At 35.9% G+C, this 17,866-nt stretch overlaps 1 protein-coding gene across 12 annotated transcripts in view; it reads left to right on the top strand.

Moving 5' to 3' along the window:
- CACNA2D1 (calcium voltage-gated channel auxiliary subunit alpha2delta 1) overlaps positions 1-17,866 on the top strand; it is a 433,632-nt gene that overhangs the window by 384,691 nt on the left and 31,075 nt on the right. For 5 of the 12 annotated variants that reach the window (XM_052789138.1, XM_052789141.1, XM_052789140.1 and 2 more), the window contains 10 exons: positions 724-795; positions 1,891-1,962; positions 7,541-7,602; positions 9,814-9,890; positions 10,437-10,466; positions 11,109-11,123; positions 11,828-11,888; positions 13,676-13,773; positions 16,800-16,884; positions 17,099-17,161. In XM_052789138.1, coding sequence (XP_052645098.1) covers positions 724-795; positions 1,891-1,962; positions 7,541-7,602; positions 9,814-9,890; positions 10,437-10,466; positions 11,109-11,123; positions 11,828-11,888; positions 13,676-13,773; positions 16,800-16,884; positions 17,099-17,161 — 635 coding nt within the window. The remainder of the gene's footprint in view (positions 1-723; positions 796-1,890; positions 1,963-7,540; positions 7,603-9,813; positions 9,891-10,436; positions 10,467-11,108; positions 11,124-11,827; positions 11,889-13,675; positions 13,774-16,799; positions 16,885-17,098; positions 17,162-17,866) is intronic. The other 7 variants (XM_052789144.1, XM_052789146.1, XM_052789142.1 and 4 more) reach the window with 4 other exon arrangements.

The following is a 17,866-nucleotide window of genomic DNA, read 5'->3' as shown; positions in this document are numbered from 1 at the left end:
TCAACATCATATACATACCTTAGGTCTTGAAGCTGCTGGGTCATGGTATTTCTGTGCTACAGGTTTCCATCTCTTAAATTGAGGTAACAGTACTGATGTCAAGAGAAATGCATTCAAAACTGCAGGGTGTTCAGGGAAGTCCTGTAATGCTGACAAAAAAAGTGATTTTTATTTTTTATAACGAACAAATCATTTGCTATAATTGCTGCTTCTTTGAATCTTGAACCGCAGTGCATTCCCACCTCATAACGGCAAGTCTGTAGTCTGCTTTTGGTAAAACTGTAGAAGAGTACCGTTGCCCCATCTTACTGGTCAGCTGGAAAACTCTCCCAGATTTCTCTCTCCCTTCCTGGAGGCAGGATACTTAATGAGAGATTCATATCTGATACTTCCCCTGATGCGTCTTCTCCCACCCTTGCAGTCTGTGACATACCAGCAGTAGGGGAAGCAGCTTCCCGGCACGAGCCCCATACATGACAGACTGTGGACGGACACTGCCATTAGCGTTAGTTTGTTTTTCACTTAGTCAATTAACCTCTCTATCCAATGAAATAAAATAAATGAGAAAGGGCCACTGGTAATTCATCATGCTGTAAAAGATTAAAACAGATAGGTAAGTAAGCCCAGTTAAGTAGCTTACTTTGAAATGAAGGGATTAGAATAATTTGTAACATTACGGTACTCTGTCTTTATTATTTGATCATTCAATATCTTCTGCTTCAGAATCCTAAATCCCAGGAGCCTGTTACGCTGGATTTTCTAGACGCTGAATTGGAAAATGATATTAAAGTTGAGGTAGGATTACCTGGTTTCTTGGTACCTGTTGCTGCTTGTATGTCACTGTAGCATAACTGAAGAGCAGTAGATGTTCTAGATTTTGAATGGGAATCTATTTCACTATAAATTTCAATTTTAAATTTGTCAAGATGATGACTTTATAGAGAGATGAAGTTACAAGGAAACAAATTGAGATCTGGTATTATTTGTAGGCAAGGGCAATGCATTATATTCCTCTCATTTTGAAAGACACAATGATTGCTATTTAAATAATTCTTCTTCATTAAGTGGCAATTCCTGGGGAGAGGGCTTGTAAAATTTTTCAGAACAGAACATTTTTTAATAGGATATTAAAGTTCTACCTGAAATATTTTAAAAGTATTTCCCTATGTCTTACTAACACAAGCTTATTGCTGTGGTGAGAGAGAGAACTGAGAAATAAAGTTGAATGTTGACAACAAATTAATTCCTCTGCATATTTTTTAGTTACTAATTTTGTAATACATTCAGAAATCAGAATTTTTAAAAGTAGTTTGTTAGTTTTGTGAAATAAAATGGAGGGGTTTTAAACATTTTACATTTTTTAACATATTTTTTCAATTTGTTTGAAATCTTTCATAATGACACTGATCAGCATTTCTTGGTATCTATTAAATTCTACCTTAAGTTTCTTTGAAACACTTGCTTCAGAGAGGAATTACTCTTGGACTGGTATAAAAACATTTTTGTGAATCACAGCTACTACCAGAATCACACAGATGTGCTGGAAAGCACAAGAAGTGCTAGACAAAGCTCCTTCTCATCTACACAGAATTCATACTCTCTCTAGTGCCCAACACCAAGGGGTTTTATGGGATGGTCTTCCTATACAAAGTATACCAGAATTGTTGCTTCATAATTCTACTGATTCAGTATATATTTGGATAAAGCAACTCCTAATTAGAAAAATCTGAAAATTTTAAACTTAACTTTTTTTTTTAAGAGCTATGACTTTCATATGCACTACTGTTTTCTGTGTTTCTATGAAATATTTTGAATCACTGAAAAGATTACTCATGTTACATGCAACACCTAGTTCTTTTTTTTTTTTTTTTTTTTCTTCCTTGCCAATAGATTCGGAAAAAAATGATAGATGGAGAAAGTGGAGAAAAAACATTTGAAACACTGGTCAAGTCCCAAGATGAGGTAAGATAGGAACACAGGCAATTACATTTACAGGAACAAACAAAACCAGAAAAATACTGTGAAATGGTGAAAAGATGTTCATTTTTTAATGTCAGTTTGTATGATTTTTCCCTCTAGATTTCCTAGTTTTACTGGCTTATAGTAAAAGAAATTATGTACTTATGAAAAGAATAATTGGTTTTTTTCTTGGTTTCTTTGGTGCATCATTAATCAGGCAGTTGTTGATGAGTTCTTACCGTCTGTTCACCAGGAAATGGACCCAGCCTACTTCTGTGTATGAATCTCAAAACAAAATACTTAATTCACTTGTGGAGATGTGTGAGGATGGGTTTGGTAGTTTATATTGTGGGTGAATGGGAAGAAAGTAGTGAGAAAAAAATATAACATTTATGCCATAGATGAAGACTATTTGGGATAAGCAAATTCATCTTACACTTATATTATGTACTTGTGCTTTCTGAACAGCTTGTTGAGTTCTTTATTTTCTTGTCCAAAATGCTCATTCCTGGTAAAGATTGCTACTGGTTTCTCTAGTAAAACAGACACATTTCCTTGCAATAAGAAATACTCAAATTTGACTGGTGTGCCAAAGGAGCGGTTCTGGCCAGAGTATGCCCCACAGTTAGAGTTCTACAACAGCTTTTTGAAACTGTTTTACTCTGAATGTAAAACAGCTTGAAGATAGCTAGTTTAATGACTTAGCAGTAGAATATGAAGCAAATAAAACATCAAGCAGACAGTACACAACCCTTATATATATATAAGCACACCATAACAATACTCAGCAGAATTGCTTGGGACTGGGCAGTTAATTTTTCATGTGTAGTATTAGCTGCCCTCTCTGGTTGACCTCCTGTAACTTTGATACCTCCAATGGCTCAGCTATTTGTACTTAATGGCTAAATGTTCCAGTGAAAAGTTCCTCCTTCTCACAAGGCATATGCTACAGAATCTAATGAAGTTAAATTGATAGGAAATCAGGTCTCACAGTTTGGGGGGGGGGGTATTCTGTTAAAACCAGCACATTCCTTACTTATATTCCATTCACTGTCTAATACATGGTAGCAACTTTCAAACTCTGCTTTAAGTTTTGGCCAGATTACACCAAGTGACGCCCAATACTGAGCAGTTCCTATTACCAGTCCTCTGACTCAATTCTGCATTGAGTGAAGATTGTTATATAGTTATTCTCATTTTGATACAGAAAAAAATATTTCATAGTCCTAGTCTATTTTTGCATTAAACATGGTAGAAACTTACTTGTTTTTGTGGCTGAAAATCAGTGGCAATGCACATGTTGTCTTTGCTAGATGAGGCTGAAAATGGAGCTGAATTTTCTGAAACATGTCTCGATTGTTCCACCACGCTGTGATTTCACAATGTCAAGTTCATGGTCACTTGGTTCTGCAACAGACCTTTGGGAACATGCTTGGAATCACAGAATCATTGAATAGTTTGGGTTGGAAGGGACCTTTAAAGGTCATCTAGTCCAACTCCCCTGCCATGAGCAGGGACATCTTCAACTAGATCAGGTCGCTCAGAGCCCCATCCAACCTGACTTTGAATGTTTTCAGTGATGGGGCATCTACCACCTCTCTGGCCAACCTGTTCCAGTGTCTCACCATCTTCATTGTAAAAAATGTCTTCCTTATATCTAGTCTGAATCTACCCTCTTTTAGTTTAAAACCATTACTCCTTGTCCTATCGCAACAGGTCCTGCTAAAAAGTTTGTCCCCATCTTTCTTATAAGCCCCCTTTAAGTACTGGAAGGTTGCTATAAGGTCTCCCTGGAGCCTTCTCTTCTCCAGGCTGAACAACGCCAACTCTCTCAGCCTTTCCTCACAGGAGAGGTGTTCCATTCCTCTGATCATTTTTGTGGCCCTCCTCCGGACCCGCTCCAACAGGTCCATGTCTTTCCTGTACTGAGGACTCCAGAGCCGCACATCTCATGACCATTCCTCAGCCTCTTAGTATCTGCACTGGCTTTGACAAAGCATGCTGCTTCTGATAGTGTAATTTAAAAGGAGTGCAAATAAGGACAGGAAGCCATGCACAAGATCTTCACAACTGTGCAAATCCATCAGAGGCATTTTATATTCCTGAACTATGGGTGTCATTGAGGAGATCAGTGGCTTTACTTGCATGTGTGTCCACCTGTGAGGAAACAGAATAAAATCTGTATATTCATTCAACTCCCTGCTAACAAGATTGTGTCTTTGTTGCAGAAGGGGTGTCATGGTATTTTATTATATTGCAGAGTCTAGGGAATTTGACTCAGTGTTGAGCTCTGTCTTCCTTCTGATACCCTATTCAGAAAGTGCAGAACCTCATAGACTCTCTTCTTGAATACAGAACCTCGGCTTCAGTGAGGGCAGACAAATGTAACTGTAGATGATCTTAACTGAAAGATGATGATAATGATGATTATGCAGTCATGTAGGCAGCAGAGTCATACTTTCCTACTTTAGTCTTTATGGGGGAAGTCAACTTAACACCAGCCTTATACACTTACATTGTCCAGGTGCAAAGCGTGCCTGTAAGTTATGGTCCTTGAACCTATGGAGTCCCATGATCTCATTAAACATGCCCACGCTCCTCCTCTGTATCCAGCTTTGTGCTGCCTTTCACCTCTTCCCGTGTTCTTCTAAAGAAGAGACCTCTACCAGCAGTCCCCTTGCCTTCTGCTGGGACTCTCTTCTCTGCTTTCTCACAACAAAGCCTCCACCCCAGCCCTCCTGAGTAAGGCACTACAATGCTGCTTTACAATCTATGGGGAAATCCTGCTGTGTGAAAAAATGTGCCTTTTCCTGAATTATTCCATTATTGGAGGATGGTGAATGAATAGGGCCTTCCTGGGGCAGGGAGGGTAAGCCCCATCTGATGTCAGTTCTGCTACCTCATCTGTGTCAGGAGCCCATCCTGTCTAGGAAGCCACTAGCCTGTTCCCCTGTTCTGAAGGGAGACTGGGTCATTCCTGACCTACTGACGGGGAGTCTGAAGTCCTGCTGGCATCTGCATTGGCGATAAGCTGCTCCTGAAGGGAGGAACTCATTGGGACATTTTCAGATTTGTGGTGTTTTGTTTAAGGAGTGCCTTTCCAAGCCTATGGGTGAAAAGGGTTCTGTGTAGGCGGTTAGAAAAGGGAGGATTAGAAGGTCACAAAAATACAACACCATTGGGGTTATACAAGAAATTGCATTCATGGCAGAGTTGTTGAAGAGATCTCAGGCAGTGCATGCATTTCTCAGGCTGTGTGATAAAAAAGACCTGAAACAGCTGTTCACCCAAAGAGGGAGGGAGGGGAAGCACTTACGCTTGCAAATGCTGGAGTCATCCAGCATCACGGGGTGGGAGGAAAATGTGACGGCCCTCAGTGTATGAGAATGTGTCAGTTTTGCACAACCCAGACCACAGTCTGTATTTGAATAGAATATCCCAAGCCTTTTGATCCCAGATGCTTCAAGTGCCCAATGAAATTAATTTCCCTCACCTTCCCTTGCATCATGGCCCAAGATTTCTTCCTCTACTTGGACCTCTCTGAGAGAAGGGAGCAGCCAGAAATGGCTGGCAATGGTGACTGCTTCAAGCCATTGCACCCTCCCAGCTCCAGGCTGCTAGAGCCAGAATAAAGCTGCTTCAGACCATGGGTCATGCATGAGCCATGCATCACTTAGGACTTGATAGCTTCATATATTTTCTTATAAAAAGGGCTGATGTGGTCAGTTGCTCTGAAGTGACAGTTGCAGTCTTGAGGCTTAAAATTGATGTCCTTTTTGTTTTGCTTTTTGGTTTAAGTTTGCATTGCTTTCCATTTGTATTGCAGCTGGCCCCAGCAGTGTCTTGGGAGATGACCTCATACTACAGCATAGAGACTGGACTCGTAGCAAGCGTGGGTGGGGTGCGCTGGAGTCTCCCAAGGCCTCAGGGGCTTTCCAACTAACAGAGAAGATGCCATAGGAACAAAAGCATTGCCACATTTGGGCAGCTGGGGTGGGCAGTAGTGAAAACTGAAGGGTCACGAAAACTGCAATAACGTGTAGGTTCTTTGGCAGTGACCAGCTGGGAAGGAGATGGTCTCAGACCACTCAGTAATGAAGTAGGCAAAGGTAAATGGGAGCTGATGTACGAGGACGTGTGATCTACTGGGTTATCTTTGAAGGGACATTTCAGCCAATTTGCTTTCAAGCATGTTCACAGTGCTGGTGGCAACAGGATTTAATAAGAGCCCAGTTCTTCTCTTCCTTCCCTCCCACCTTGGGCACTGCTTTTCTCTTGCCAATGTGCATGGTGTGCAACCCATGGCGCTGTACCTTATTTCGAGGGACTGCCGGCGCTAGGTTCAAGGGTCTACTTATTCTTGAGATGAAGTAATAGTATAGGCATATTATCAAATACAAATAGGCTTGGATAGGAATCTCTTCAGCCATCTTTTTACCTTAAATATATCAGGGCATTAGACACTGATATATGCATTTTTTTTCTTTTTTCTTTTTTATCTTTTTTTCTTTTTCTTTCCAAAATGACTATTAAATTATTTACACAGTCATGCTGTTCTGAAAAGCAGCAGCCAGGTAATGAGAAGGTTTCAAATTATAAATGTCAAAAAAGACACCTCTTTTTCATAACCACAGTCATTTTCACACTTTTGTTTTACCACAGGGAAAGAAAGAATTTAGAGGTGTACCTGTGGTACCTTTCACTGATGTTTGTAATGTTGCAGTCCAACAGCTGCACAGGCTTCATTGCTGGCATACTTACAAATCTCTGACTGTAAATAATAATATGTTGCAGCTGGCATAAACTGTAGTTTTCAAAGTGGAAAACTGAGTAAAAGAATGTCAGACAGGTGCATTAAGATTAAATCTATGGGGAACTGTGGGACTGTGTCTATCACATTGTTTTTCATACCAAAAGAAAATGAATGGTAAAGTTTATCCTAATGTATTAAGTTATTTAAAAATAAACATTTACTTCAGTGTTAAATTGTTCACAAATTCAAGGTACTTCTAATGAGATTAGAAACACATGTAAGTTTAGCATGGGGTGCCTATACAATCACTATTACCTGGCTGTGCCTGTAGATGTGACTCAAATTTAAATGCATTTAGTCAATGGTACTGTGACCTGAAAGGACAGGCACTGGGTGTTTTTGTTGTTAAAAGAGTTGCCTACAAATTCTTTTTATAACTGAGTTTTTTTCTTTTCATAGTTTAATTGCAAAATGGTCCATAAAGGAGATAACATCTTTTATCAAATTTAAATCACATTAGAAAAAGGTTTGCATAGGCATGGCTAATGAATTTAAAAGGGAAAATGATAGGTCATGTTTATCTGGTTTTATTTAAATTTGCATTTTGTTAATGTTCAATAAAAAGGATATAGGTGATTCTTTTGCATAATAGAAGTTTGGAAAATGTTTAAGAAAAGGAGTTGCAGCTCAACTCATGCTTTTAGCAAAATAACAAATAGAATTCCAGCAGATTTGTACTTGATTTTACACTGTATTTCTCAAGAAAAGGTCACGCTTGTTGAAGCTCCAGAGTTAATAATTTATTTTTTCACCAATATCTCTTTGTAGAGATACATTGATAAAGGAAACAGAACATATACATGGACTGCTGTGAATGGCACTGATTACAGGTAACTCCTTTTTGGTCTCTAACTTCTTTTGCGTAGTTAAATGTTCTTTTTGTTTATTTTGATTAACATTTTTAGCGTTATATTTTCTATGCTAGCTAAGTCGGGACCAGATTGTCTTCTGTCCAAGCCTGTAGGATTTTCTGGGTTCCTTTACAGCTCAGAACTGTTGCTCTAAGGACCAGAACCTCAGTCTTTCATTAAACTGTTGAGATTTATCACTAGGGTATTTCAGTATGCAGGAAAAAATGTTTTTTGTGATGGATGTTAAGAATCTTACTTTTCCTTCTACTTTCTATATCACAGTATACTTTTGATTCTTAATTGTACACTTTCTCTTAGATTCCTCCTGTTATTTCATCTTTTCTTTGCACTGAGTCCATATTCTTGTTTTAATATGCATATTAAAAAGGAAGATGCTATATTTTGGTCTAAATAAAAAAATGTGATATGTTTTGTGCAAATGTTTTTCAGTCACAATCATTGCTAACCTTCATGTCAGATCTTAGGGGCAGGAACAAGGCTACTGATTATCTCTGAAATCCATATCTATTTGTGACAAGTTTTAACTAATTAACACTGCTGCTGCTTTGTATGTAAAAATTATATGGTGAATGGCAGCAGGAACAAATGAAGTAATGGGCAAAAGCACATCCCCCCTTGAATGCAACGTTGGCATGTATATTATTTCAAACTCATTTAAGCATACAGCTCTGTAACACAAGGAATGTAGAAACTTGACATTATCCAAAACAAATTAAGGTTTACCAAGTCCCAGAAAGTAAACTACTCTAGTTCAAAACTAGATGGTACAAATATTGAGTCAAATTTTTACCCAAACAATATCTTTATTGTGGTGAATTACAGTAGTCCTCAGCCAAGCTGGTTCCCCTTTTCTGTTATGTTCTGCACAGGTGTAAGCCAATGAGAATGCAAATGTTAATTTGTATGTAAAACCAAACAAATCAGTTTTAACAAGTGAATGCAAATGTAGGATCTTCTATTCAGCATCCCATTTTTCCATTGAACTGCCTCCGTCTTTGTAAGAAAAAAAAAGTTTTTATCAGACTATGCCATCTAACAATCAGTAAAGAAATACATTTGATTAAATGACTTCTTAATTCTTACTGAGCTCCCTGGTATGAGATACGGCAGTAAATCCGTGGAGTCACATTGCAGAAAACCTATTAAGCATAAAATTATAGATTTTAATTAGCAATTTCTGCTAGCAGTAACTGTTAATGACAGGTAAACTGCTACTGATTTCCCTAGAGGAGAATTGGTAGAAGGCTATCACTAAATATTCAGCAATCTCACTTACATTCTGTTCAAATGGCAAGTGTGTCATTAAAGGTCATCTCTTTTATGGCTCAGTTGTACAACTTTGTTAATGTTAATTTCTGTGGCTATCCATTAGAAACCACTGCAGTTCTACAGTGATGAAATCTGAGTGCAGAAATTAAGGACGCAATGAGGGAGATGATGATACCACTTTAATGATTACTCGTACCTCCTGTCCTTTACATACCTTTTTAGAACTGAACTCTTCTACACATGTATTGAATTTAGTTGCAAAAAGAAGCCCTATATTTTTTGAACAAAAATAAGTGTAATCTAAAAGAAAATACATTGCAAATGCTTTGCAAATCAGAAAATGTTATTACACAGTGATGTTCAAAGGTTGTTAGTGGTGATTGCATGATTCAAGAAAATGTTTTGCATGTTGAATGTAATGTGAATTCAAGAATTGCCAGACACTTTTCCTAATGAATACCAATAGTTGTTTTATTAGTAAGAATCTGTCATTATATGATGCATGCAAATCAGTGCAGTACTACATGCTGGTTTTTGCAGTCAGTGATCACTTTGACATGTGTTACATTGGGATGCTAAACATGTTAGAGGAAGATACAAGTAATCATGTATTCTATTATTTGCAGTTATTGGAAATTCCTTGCTTATCCGTTAAAAAGTTAAGCATTTATGCTTAAAAGCGCAAATAAGAATGAAAATAAACACAGGGAACTTCAGGACCGGCATAAACCTACTTCTGTCTATTACAAAGTGTGAGGCTGGTATGTCACTATGTGACTATCTCGTCTCATGATGATCCAACTTCCAAACTTGCTAATTGCTTTCAAAACAGATAGAAGCTGAAACTGGAAAACTGCTGCAAATAACATAATTGATTTACTTGTCTCATTTCTATTGCAGTTTGGCATTGGTGTTACCATCATACAGCTTTTATTATATTAAAGCCAAAATAGACGAACCAATAACTCAAGCCAGATGTAAGTACTATGAAGGTTCCCTGGTTTTGTCTAGTATTGCCAAGTCTCAGATTCACTTAAAAAAGCAATGTTTAAAATACATAAATTTTGTGGAATTCACTGATGTTATCATGACGTACCCAAAATCTGCAGCAATGATTCTAACCCACTGTAACACCCAAGGTACAAGAAATATTCTATAAAGATAGAATATGTGCAGGTACCCCAGTTCCACTGACAATCCCTTCCCCTTTGCTCTGTGCCTATAGAATCATTGCTTTGTGTATCCTTTGTTGCTGTCATTTTAAGGGTCTGGATACTATTTTTTTCATTCTATTAGCTAACTGTCGTGATATAGACTATAATAGTAAAGCATTTTTTTGTTATTTTTACAGTGGTTGCAGTACAATATTTAGCAAATTACCTCTGCTACCCATAGGAATAGATTAATGTGAAAGCGCTGTTTGGTTTGGCTTGCAGCTAGGATTTTATTATGCATTTTACAAATAGTTTTAGTGGATGTATGTAATGTATTTTTGGATTAGACTAATTTCAAGCCATTTACAGATTCTGGAGAGATAATTGGAAATGATACTTGTGAGTATTCAAATGCTTTTTGTTTATTAGGTGTAGCTTAACTGTAATCTAGATAGTAGACAAATAGAATCCATCACATCCTTTTAACTTTATCCAAGTGTTGCAATAAACTTGAACAACTACGCAGTTAAACAGAAAGTTAGAAAAGCACTATGAATCTCTCTGACAGGCATAGATACTGTTAGTTTAGAGAAAACTTGGTTAGCACTAAATCATTGTCCTCTACCATCGCCTCCTGCATACGAAGTAGAATATGGCAAGTTTTTAATAATCAGTGATGTATTTTGTAACTTTGTCAAATAGTAAGTAGTTTAAAAGCAAAGTTTTAGTGAGTGAATATGGTTCTCTTGATGGATTAGATCATCTGGTTTTGCACTATATCAACATAACCTGCAAGACAGACCCTTGAAATAGCCACAGTGTATAGAAGGTACTTGAGAAATAATTGAGAAGGACATATTCTTCAGTCTTCAAAGATGTTTGTCTTTTTTCCAGACTACAGCTGTATGTAAATTGAACCTTTGATCTATCTATGCACAATATTTTTATTCAAGGGGCTGTTTGAATAAAATATTGGTTTGTGACCCCTTTTGCTTTACCCTGTTTTTTTCTGTTTCCCTGCTTTCTCTTTCTGATGGATAGTGGCAATCATAAAGGGCAAGTATATTCTTGTTGCTCAATTTCCTTCTGTTTACTGTAGTTGATATTTTTCACTTATATTTCTATTCCTACTGGATATTCTCCTCTGTATTCTTCATCTCAGGATTTTTCCCATGATCATTGGGTACCATAGCAACAGAAAGGGGAAAAAAAAAAAGAAAAAAAAGTTGTGAAGTGTTTTTCTGTTTTCATGCACATTTCGATATGTTGCTAATCTCTAATCCTTCTTTGTCCGGTCCTGTCAGTGTTCAGTGACACCAGCTTTTAAAGCCATTATTTTCAGTAGCATTGAAAGTGATGCTTATATGGATGAGTTTTTTAAACTTTATTGCAGAAAATACTAGAAGTGTTTTCCTTCATGTTCTAACAACTTGGTGTCCGAAATATTTCTTTGTATCAGATTGTAATTCTAATGAAAACATCTCATATGTTTTCATGTTGTCACGCTAACGAAATGTCTTCTCTAAGTTGTTAGCTACATTATTGTTGCCAGGTGGATGTTGTATATAATAATCAAGTAATTTCTCCCTATATTGTGAAATATTGAGAAGTATATGGTATATTAGTAGCAAAGTGTCTCGAAATAAACATTTCTTTCTAAATTCATGGATGCATGCAAAAGCTAGTCAAATATTTTGAGAAGAAGAATGATAGCAAAAAGACCAGTTTACTTACTTGGTGTTTACTCTTCATCTTTGTAGATACAGAAACACTGAAGCTTGATCATTTTGATGAAGCTGGCTATACGTTTATAGCACCAAGGTTGGTTAATTTCCCAGTAATAAGTATTATTTCAGCAGTAAATAGGCATTTGATCAGATTAATAACATTTACAAAATACAGACTTGACCAATAAAGTTTCATTTTGGTAAAAAATGTTAAGTAAAAGAGCAGTTATTAAATTCATGTTTTACAAGATCAATCTTTTCTTCTTGCTGGAGTGTAAATAGCATCTTCAGGCTCTGATTCCTGTTTATATTATTCAAAGAGAGCTGTAAAATCTGATACTGATGTTTTAATGGAAATCTTATACATGTCTGTTCATTTCTTGTGGTTGTGAGTTTTAAGATTTTACAACTTTATACCTTAGCTTCTCATTTGTAAAATAGGTACCATAATACTTACCTTGAGATGTTTTCCCACTTCAAGATAAAGTGTTTCAAAGCTCTCTATCACTTAAGGATGAATCAATTTTTGATTCATTGAACATAAAATATTATTGAGTCATTGAAAATTTAGTAAGTTCATTAGTTCCTTGTTTCTTCATGTGAAATGATGTAGTCCTTGCTGCCCATGTAAATGTATGTTTGCAAGGGAGACGTGGTATGATAAATAGTTCTTAAAAATTAAGTTCCTTTAAAAGATAGTTATGACAAATTAAGGAAATGCTGTACCATCAAGATCAGTTAAGATAAATAAGAAATGTGACAATTCTTATAAATTTCTGTATCCTTTTAAATTTCAATGAATAGATTGATTCGCATGTAAAACATAGTCTTCTATCTTCAAATGTATTCTCACCTTAAGTGTTTAACTTAATTTTTCTGAAGGACCGAAGTTATCGATAGTCAATTGTACCAATTACCGGTTTCCAGCAAGTCCTTAGTAGTTAGGCTGATCTACATGAACAAAGCCTGTCTGATATGGAGCTCTGTTTAAATGTGAATATTGGTGTAGTAAGGCAAATTCTGCCTGTAGTCTTTCAGGATCATGGTAAAGTAAGTAAAGGGTAATAAGATGGCTTATTCAAATGAAATACTTGAACAGACTTCTTTTGTTTGTAAAATTTATTTAATATAAAAAGCTCATTTTAAAAGAGAGCTCCCTGCTTTACTGCTGAAAACTCTCTACATTTTAATTAAAGTTGTTTAAAGCCACTCACCATCTAATATTTACCTTCAAAATGCCCAGTGACTTTTATTGTGCTTGCTTGCATTCAGTGAATTGCCCAATGATATATTGCTTTATTTTATTACATTAAGTAAAGGACAGTAGTTTACTGTTTATCTGTTTTGCATATGTCAAAACAAAGAGTGTTTATATGCTTATGTGGTATGTACCCTATTAAAATTGCATTTAAGACTTCTCAGAGGATAGGACCTTATCCCATAAATCCAGCCCTAGTTGAGTATGAAGTGACTATGTTTTAATCAGCAGTCCATGTACGTTCCAGTACAGTTTAACCCAGGAGCAGTCTAAATTCACTGGGCATTTTCTTGTTTAGTTTGCAGACTATGATCTCGTAATTTCATGGCCTACACTAGACCTGAGTGCTTTTTCTGGGAATCTATGCCCTATCTCATACATGAAATTTTCTTATGATTCAGATTTAGGCAGGCAATTGAACACTTCTTTTCCTGTAGATGCCTGAAATATTCAATATTGTCAACATTCAATATTGACTATGGTAGTCAATTGACATAGTAGTGCCAGCCACCTCATTGTAGTTGCACAATCCTGCTTGGCCTTTAAAATTGCTGAGCCATATTTGTCTGCTTTAGTAGCAAAGGAAACAAATCTGAGAAGACTGATGTTTTGTTGTTTTTCAGAGAATACTGTAATGATGTAAAAAAATCAGAAAACAACACTGAATTTCTATTAAATTTCAATGAATTTATTGACAGAAATACTCCAAGCAGTCCGTCATGTAAGTATTCTTCTCAATTCACTGAAATTTTCCTTAGGAAAATACCTATTCATAAATGAGAATTAGTCAAAATGACAGGTTTCATGCCCAAATCATGTGGTTTTGTTTTTTTCTCCACTGATTCTTTTTTTAGTAGAAATACACCTAGTGTTGGGATTTTCTATCCAAGGTAGAGATTGTAAAATTAGTTGCAATTTTCTGGGTTTATTTAAGAAAGTTTGCAGGGCATTACGCGTCCAGTCTTTTCCACAATTCCTCTCAGCATTCTGTTCTAGCAGCAATTAACTACCAGTTTGTTTTAATATACTCCAAATATTTTGAATTTATAGTTTTTTCTCTTGAGCATATCAGCAAAATTAAGTCTCAAATAGACTTCAAAATCTTGTAATGAAATCTTCAGTCTGCTTTCTTGTCAGTTTATATAACCAAAATAAGTAAAGAAAAGGAGTCGAGAATCAAAATAACCAGTAACCAGAATAAAAGATAAGGAAGTTCTATTGCTGGTTCACAAATTGATTAAGAGATCTCACTGGGACTTGAGTTGTTTAAGACCAGAGATTCATGTAAGTGCTGCAGTGGTGAGCACTGGGCTTTTGGAAGGTATTCACATTTTGAAATTGGGCCTTAAGCTCCATTTAGAATAATTGAGCAGTTACGCTTTTGAATGATCCATCAGTAATGCATTGAACTCTTGTTCTCATGAAAAATTCAGTCTTTGGGTTTGTTTAGCATTATTAATAATTTATAAACAGTTGGAATAAACTTCTTTTTTGTCTTGCATTCCCTGAGTCTTTTTAACATGTTGATGTCAGGGATCAGTGATCAATTCAATAAGAATCTCTCTGCTAGACCATGTAACTGAAGGAATGTGCACTTAGATATGAGATCTTCTCACAAAAGGCTGTTTTTATGTGCACATGTGGGTGTTTGTTGTTGTTTTTAATAGAGTGATCTTATTCATTGACACATTGCTGACTGACTGAAATTTTACTTGAGTCCCTTGACTAAGTCTTGGAAATGAAACCATTCACCTCAAGTGATTAAACCAGTTAATAAATGAAAATTCTAGTTTAATATTCAGTAGTTACATGAGCGAATATTGAGGACACATTTAGTGATATTGTAATATACACTAGGGCTTAGTAAGTAATTATGCCAAAATGTTGTCAAATCATTGCTATATTTCATTTTGGAATCCACAACAAAATTCACTTTTTTCCTTTTTTTTTTCCTAATAATGAAATTACTTTAAAAATAGTCTCCTGAATAAGTAAACAGTGTCGACTAAAGGAAACAGCAGCAGTGGAAATTATCTCACCTAAAAATACTTTTCAAAAGGAATAACTAGTAAAATCCCCAAACTGAAATAATCTATATACTGTAAGTTTAATGCTTGTTATATTTTGACTCACCCCATTCAACCTTAACCTGTTAGAAGTTAGCCAGAAAGTTAGACAACTACCTCTGTTGTTACTAAGGGGACAGTAAGAGCAATTCACCCTACTTGTCTCCAACATCTGCTTTATGTAAGTAAGTAAGCAAGACTCTGTGGTGATGCAGGCAGTACAAGGGGATCCTAAACAAAAAATGCATCTAGTAAAATATTACGAGTCTATATCAGCAGAGAGAAATACAACTCTGAGAGACATATTTTGATATTTATATTCAGATAGAATATCAATTTAATTTCTAGGAAAATGTGAATGCAGCAAGGCCCTCCAAATTTCATCATGTTAATTAGTGGGGTTTTGTCATTACTTCTAGCTGAAGAAATATTTTTAAAACAGCACCTTAACTTACAGTACATACTATACTATGACATTGCGCATGTGAATAGGGAAGGTGAGTCTGTGGCATTCGATGCAGTTTAACAGGTTTACCTAGCTAAGCCATCTAAATATATCTAATGACAATTAAATTAATATGTTAAGATTATATGAGACAGTGCTTGCTGCTGTTAAATCAGAGCTACTGGCTCTGTGCATAGCATGCTCACACATCCAGGCTTCAGTGGATTTTATGAAAAAGCCTTTTTGCTAAAGCTTACAAAGCTTGTCTATACCCCAGTACATGTCCCTATTGATCTGTTTTGTGAAAACAGATTGAATTAGAGCATTTTTAAAAAAAAAGGCAATATCAGTTTTCTGGAATCTGAGACTTAGGGTGAAGTACAGAGCATATCATAGCTCTGTATGGAGCAAAACTGAAGAAAAGCTGGGGGTTTTTTATTTTTCCCCAGAGGAGTTTTCAGTCTCCTCAGCAAGGCTAAGACATTGAAGACCAAGAGCCAGATTTTCCTTTTACATTATTCAGCTCCAATTTAGCCCTGTTTTAATTTCCACAGTGGTAAAATCTGTATTAAAGTGAGTGCTTACTTCTGTTGACCATTCCTAGAACTTTCTTTTGCAAAGTGGTACTGAAAAAGATGCTTGAGATGCACTGACTTCAAACCATCTTTTCAAAGATATTTAAAAATGACATATACATCTAAGCTACTAATTCAAAATTAGTTTATTTCCCTGTACCCATCTTCAGATGGCAAATAGGGTTTTTTTTAGAAGGCTGGGACTTAACTGATTTAAATATATTTCTATTGTAGTTGAACTACCTCCATTTTTGTACCATGTAAGAGTTAAGTATAACTAAGAATTAAGTGTTGTTTCATTGCATCACCTGAGATGGAAAGTGTTTGAATGAAAACATGCTTTAAAAATAGGTTAATTTCCAAATTTAGGATAGGAGCTTTGCAAAGCTGGGACCTGTACCCTTATCACCTTGCTTATTCCTATGACAGAAAGATAGGATTTTAGGATACAAAGAAGGAAATGTTTAAGAGAAGTCAACAGTGTGAGAGCAATCTATTTAACAGTAAGTACTTGACGTAATTTGAAGTTAGACAGTATGTCTAATAGAAATAGCCCAATTTTTGTGGCTATAGCATCTTGACAACTCAGAATTTGATTTTAGCCATTTAATGAAACTCTACGTCATATGGTTTCAGATGAGTGTCTTAACTCTTTTGATAGGTAATACTGATATGGTCATCAGAGTTTTGCTGGACGCAGGGTTTACAAATGAACTTGCCCAAAATTATTGGAGTAAACTGTCTCTGTAAGTATTCTTTTTATTGACTGTGATTTTTTGGATGCTTTTCAAAGTTTAATAATAAAATAATATACATGTGTGTGTATATACAGATATACAGTTAATGTTTACACAGGATAAATATTTAATTTACAGTTATGCACTTAAATGGCAACCCTTGACATAGGAACTTGTGAGAATTTCAGTCAGTTTTCATTTTAAATCTTATTTTTGTTTACAGTGATGGAGTTGTTGCACAATTTGTTGTTACAGATGGTGGCATTACTAGAGTCTTCCCAAAAAGGTAACAACTATTATAAAATAGTATAATATGATCATTTTGAAACCTGAAAGGATGGAATGTTAAATAATGGATTTATTGAATAAAACCCAACTTCTCCTACAGTCTAATCTGAACTGATAAGTATGAGATGAATGGAATATCTTGTTTTTCTTTGATTTTACCTGTGTCACTGCTTGAAACTGATTTGTAACATTATTTCCATAACAGATCCTTGTAATCCAAGTTTCTAATCAGTGTAGAGTAGCAGTAAAAGCAGTGCCCTTGTAGTAATAATGGGGCCATGCTAATCTCTAATTACTCCTAAGCACTCATTTGTTTGGCAGGCTGCAAATACTGTAAAGCAGTATGCAATTTCTTTTTTAGACTAATAAGAGCAGACCAAATAGTCCAGGGACTTCAACAGAGAAAAATGTATCATTACCAGAGGGCAAAAAGGGAATGTGAAAGTGGTCATATAATAAACTAGACACACCCATCAGTGACTGGGAATAGTGAGGGCACCAGTACAGATATACTGATAAATGACAAATTTATCTATTTTCTTAGGTTATTCTATGTTTCCCCAAGATGGGAAAATGGTGATGAATTTTACTCCCCAAAGCAGTTTCTTCTCTGTTTTGGTGTTAATGATATAAAATCTTTTGGGATGATTTCTCAAGAAATAGCATGTGCTATAAAGGTTTGATTATATTTTGCTGTCAATAC

This window comes from Harpia harpyja, chromosome 6 (genome assembly GCF_026419915.1).
Source record: "Harpia harpyja isolate bHarHar1 chromosome 6, bHarHar1 primary haplotype, whole genome shotgun sequence".
NCBI classification, from domain to species: Eukaryota; Metazoa; Chordata; class Aves; order Accipitriformes; family Accipitridae; genus Harpia; species Harpia harpyja.
The sequence above is the reverse complement of the archived record's forward strand: the minus strand, read 5'-3'. Positions and strand labels throughout refer to the sequence as shown.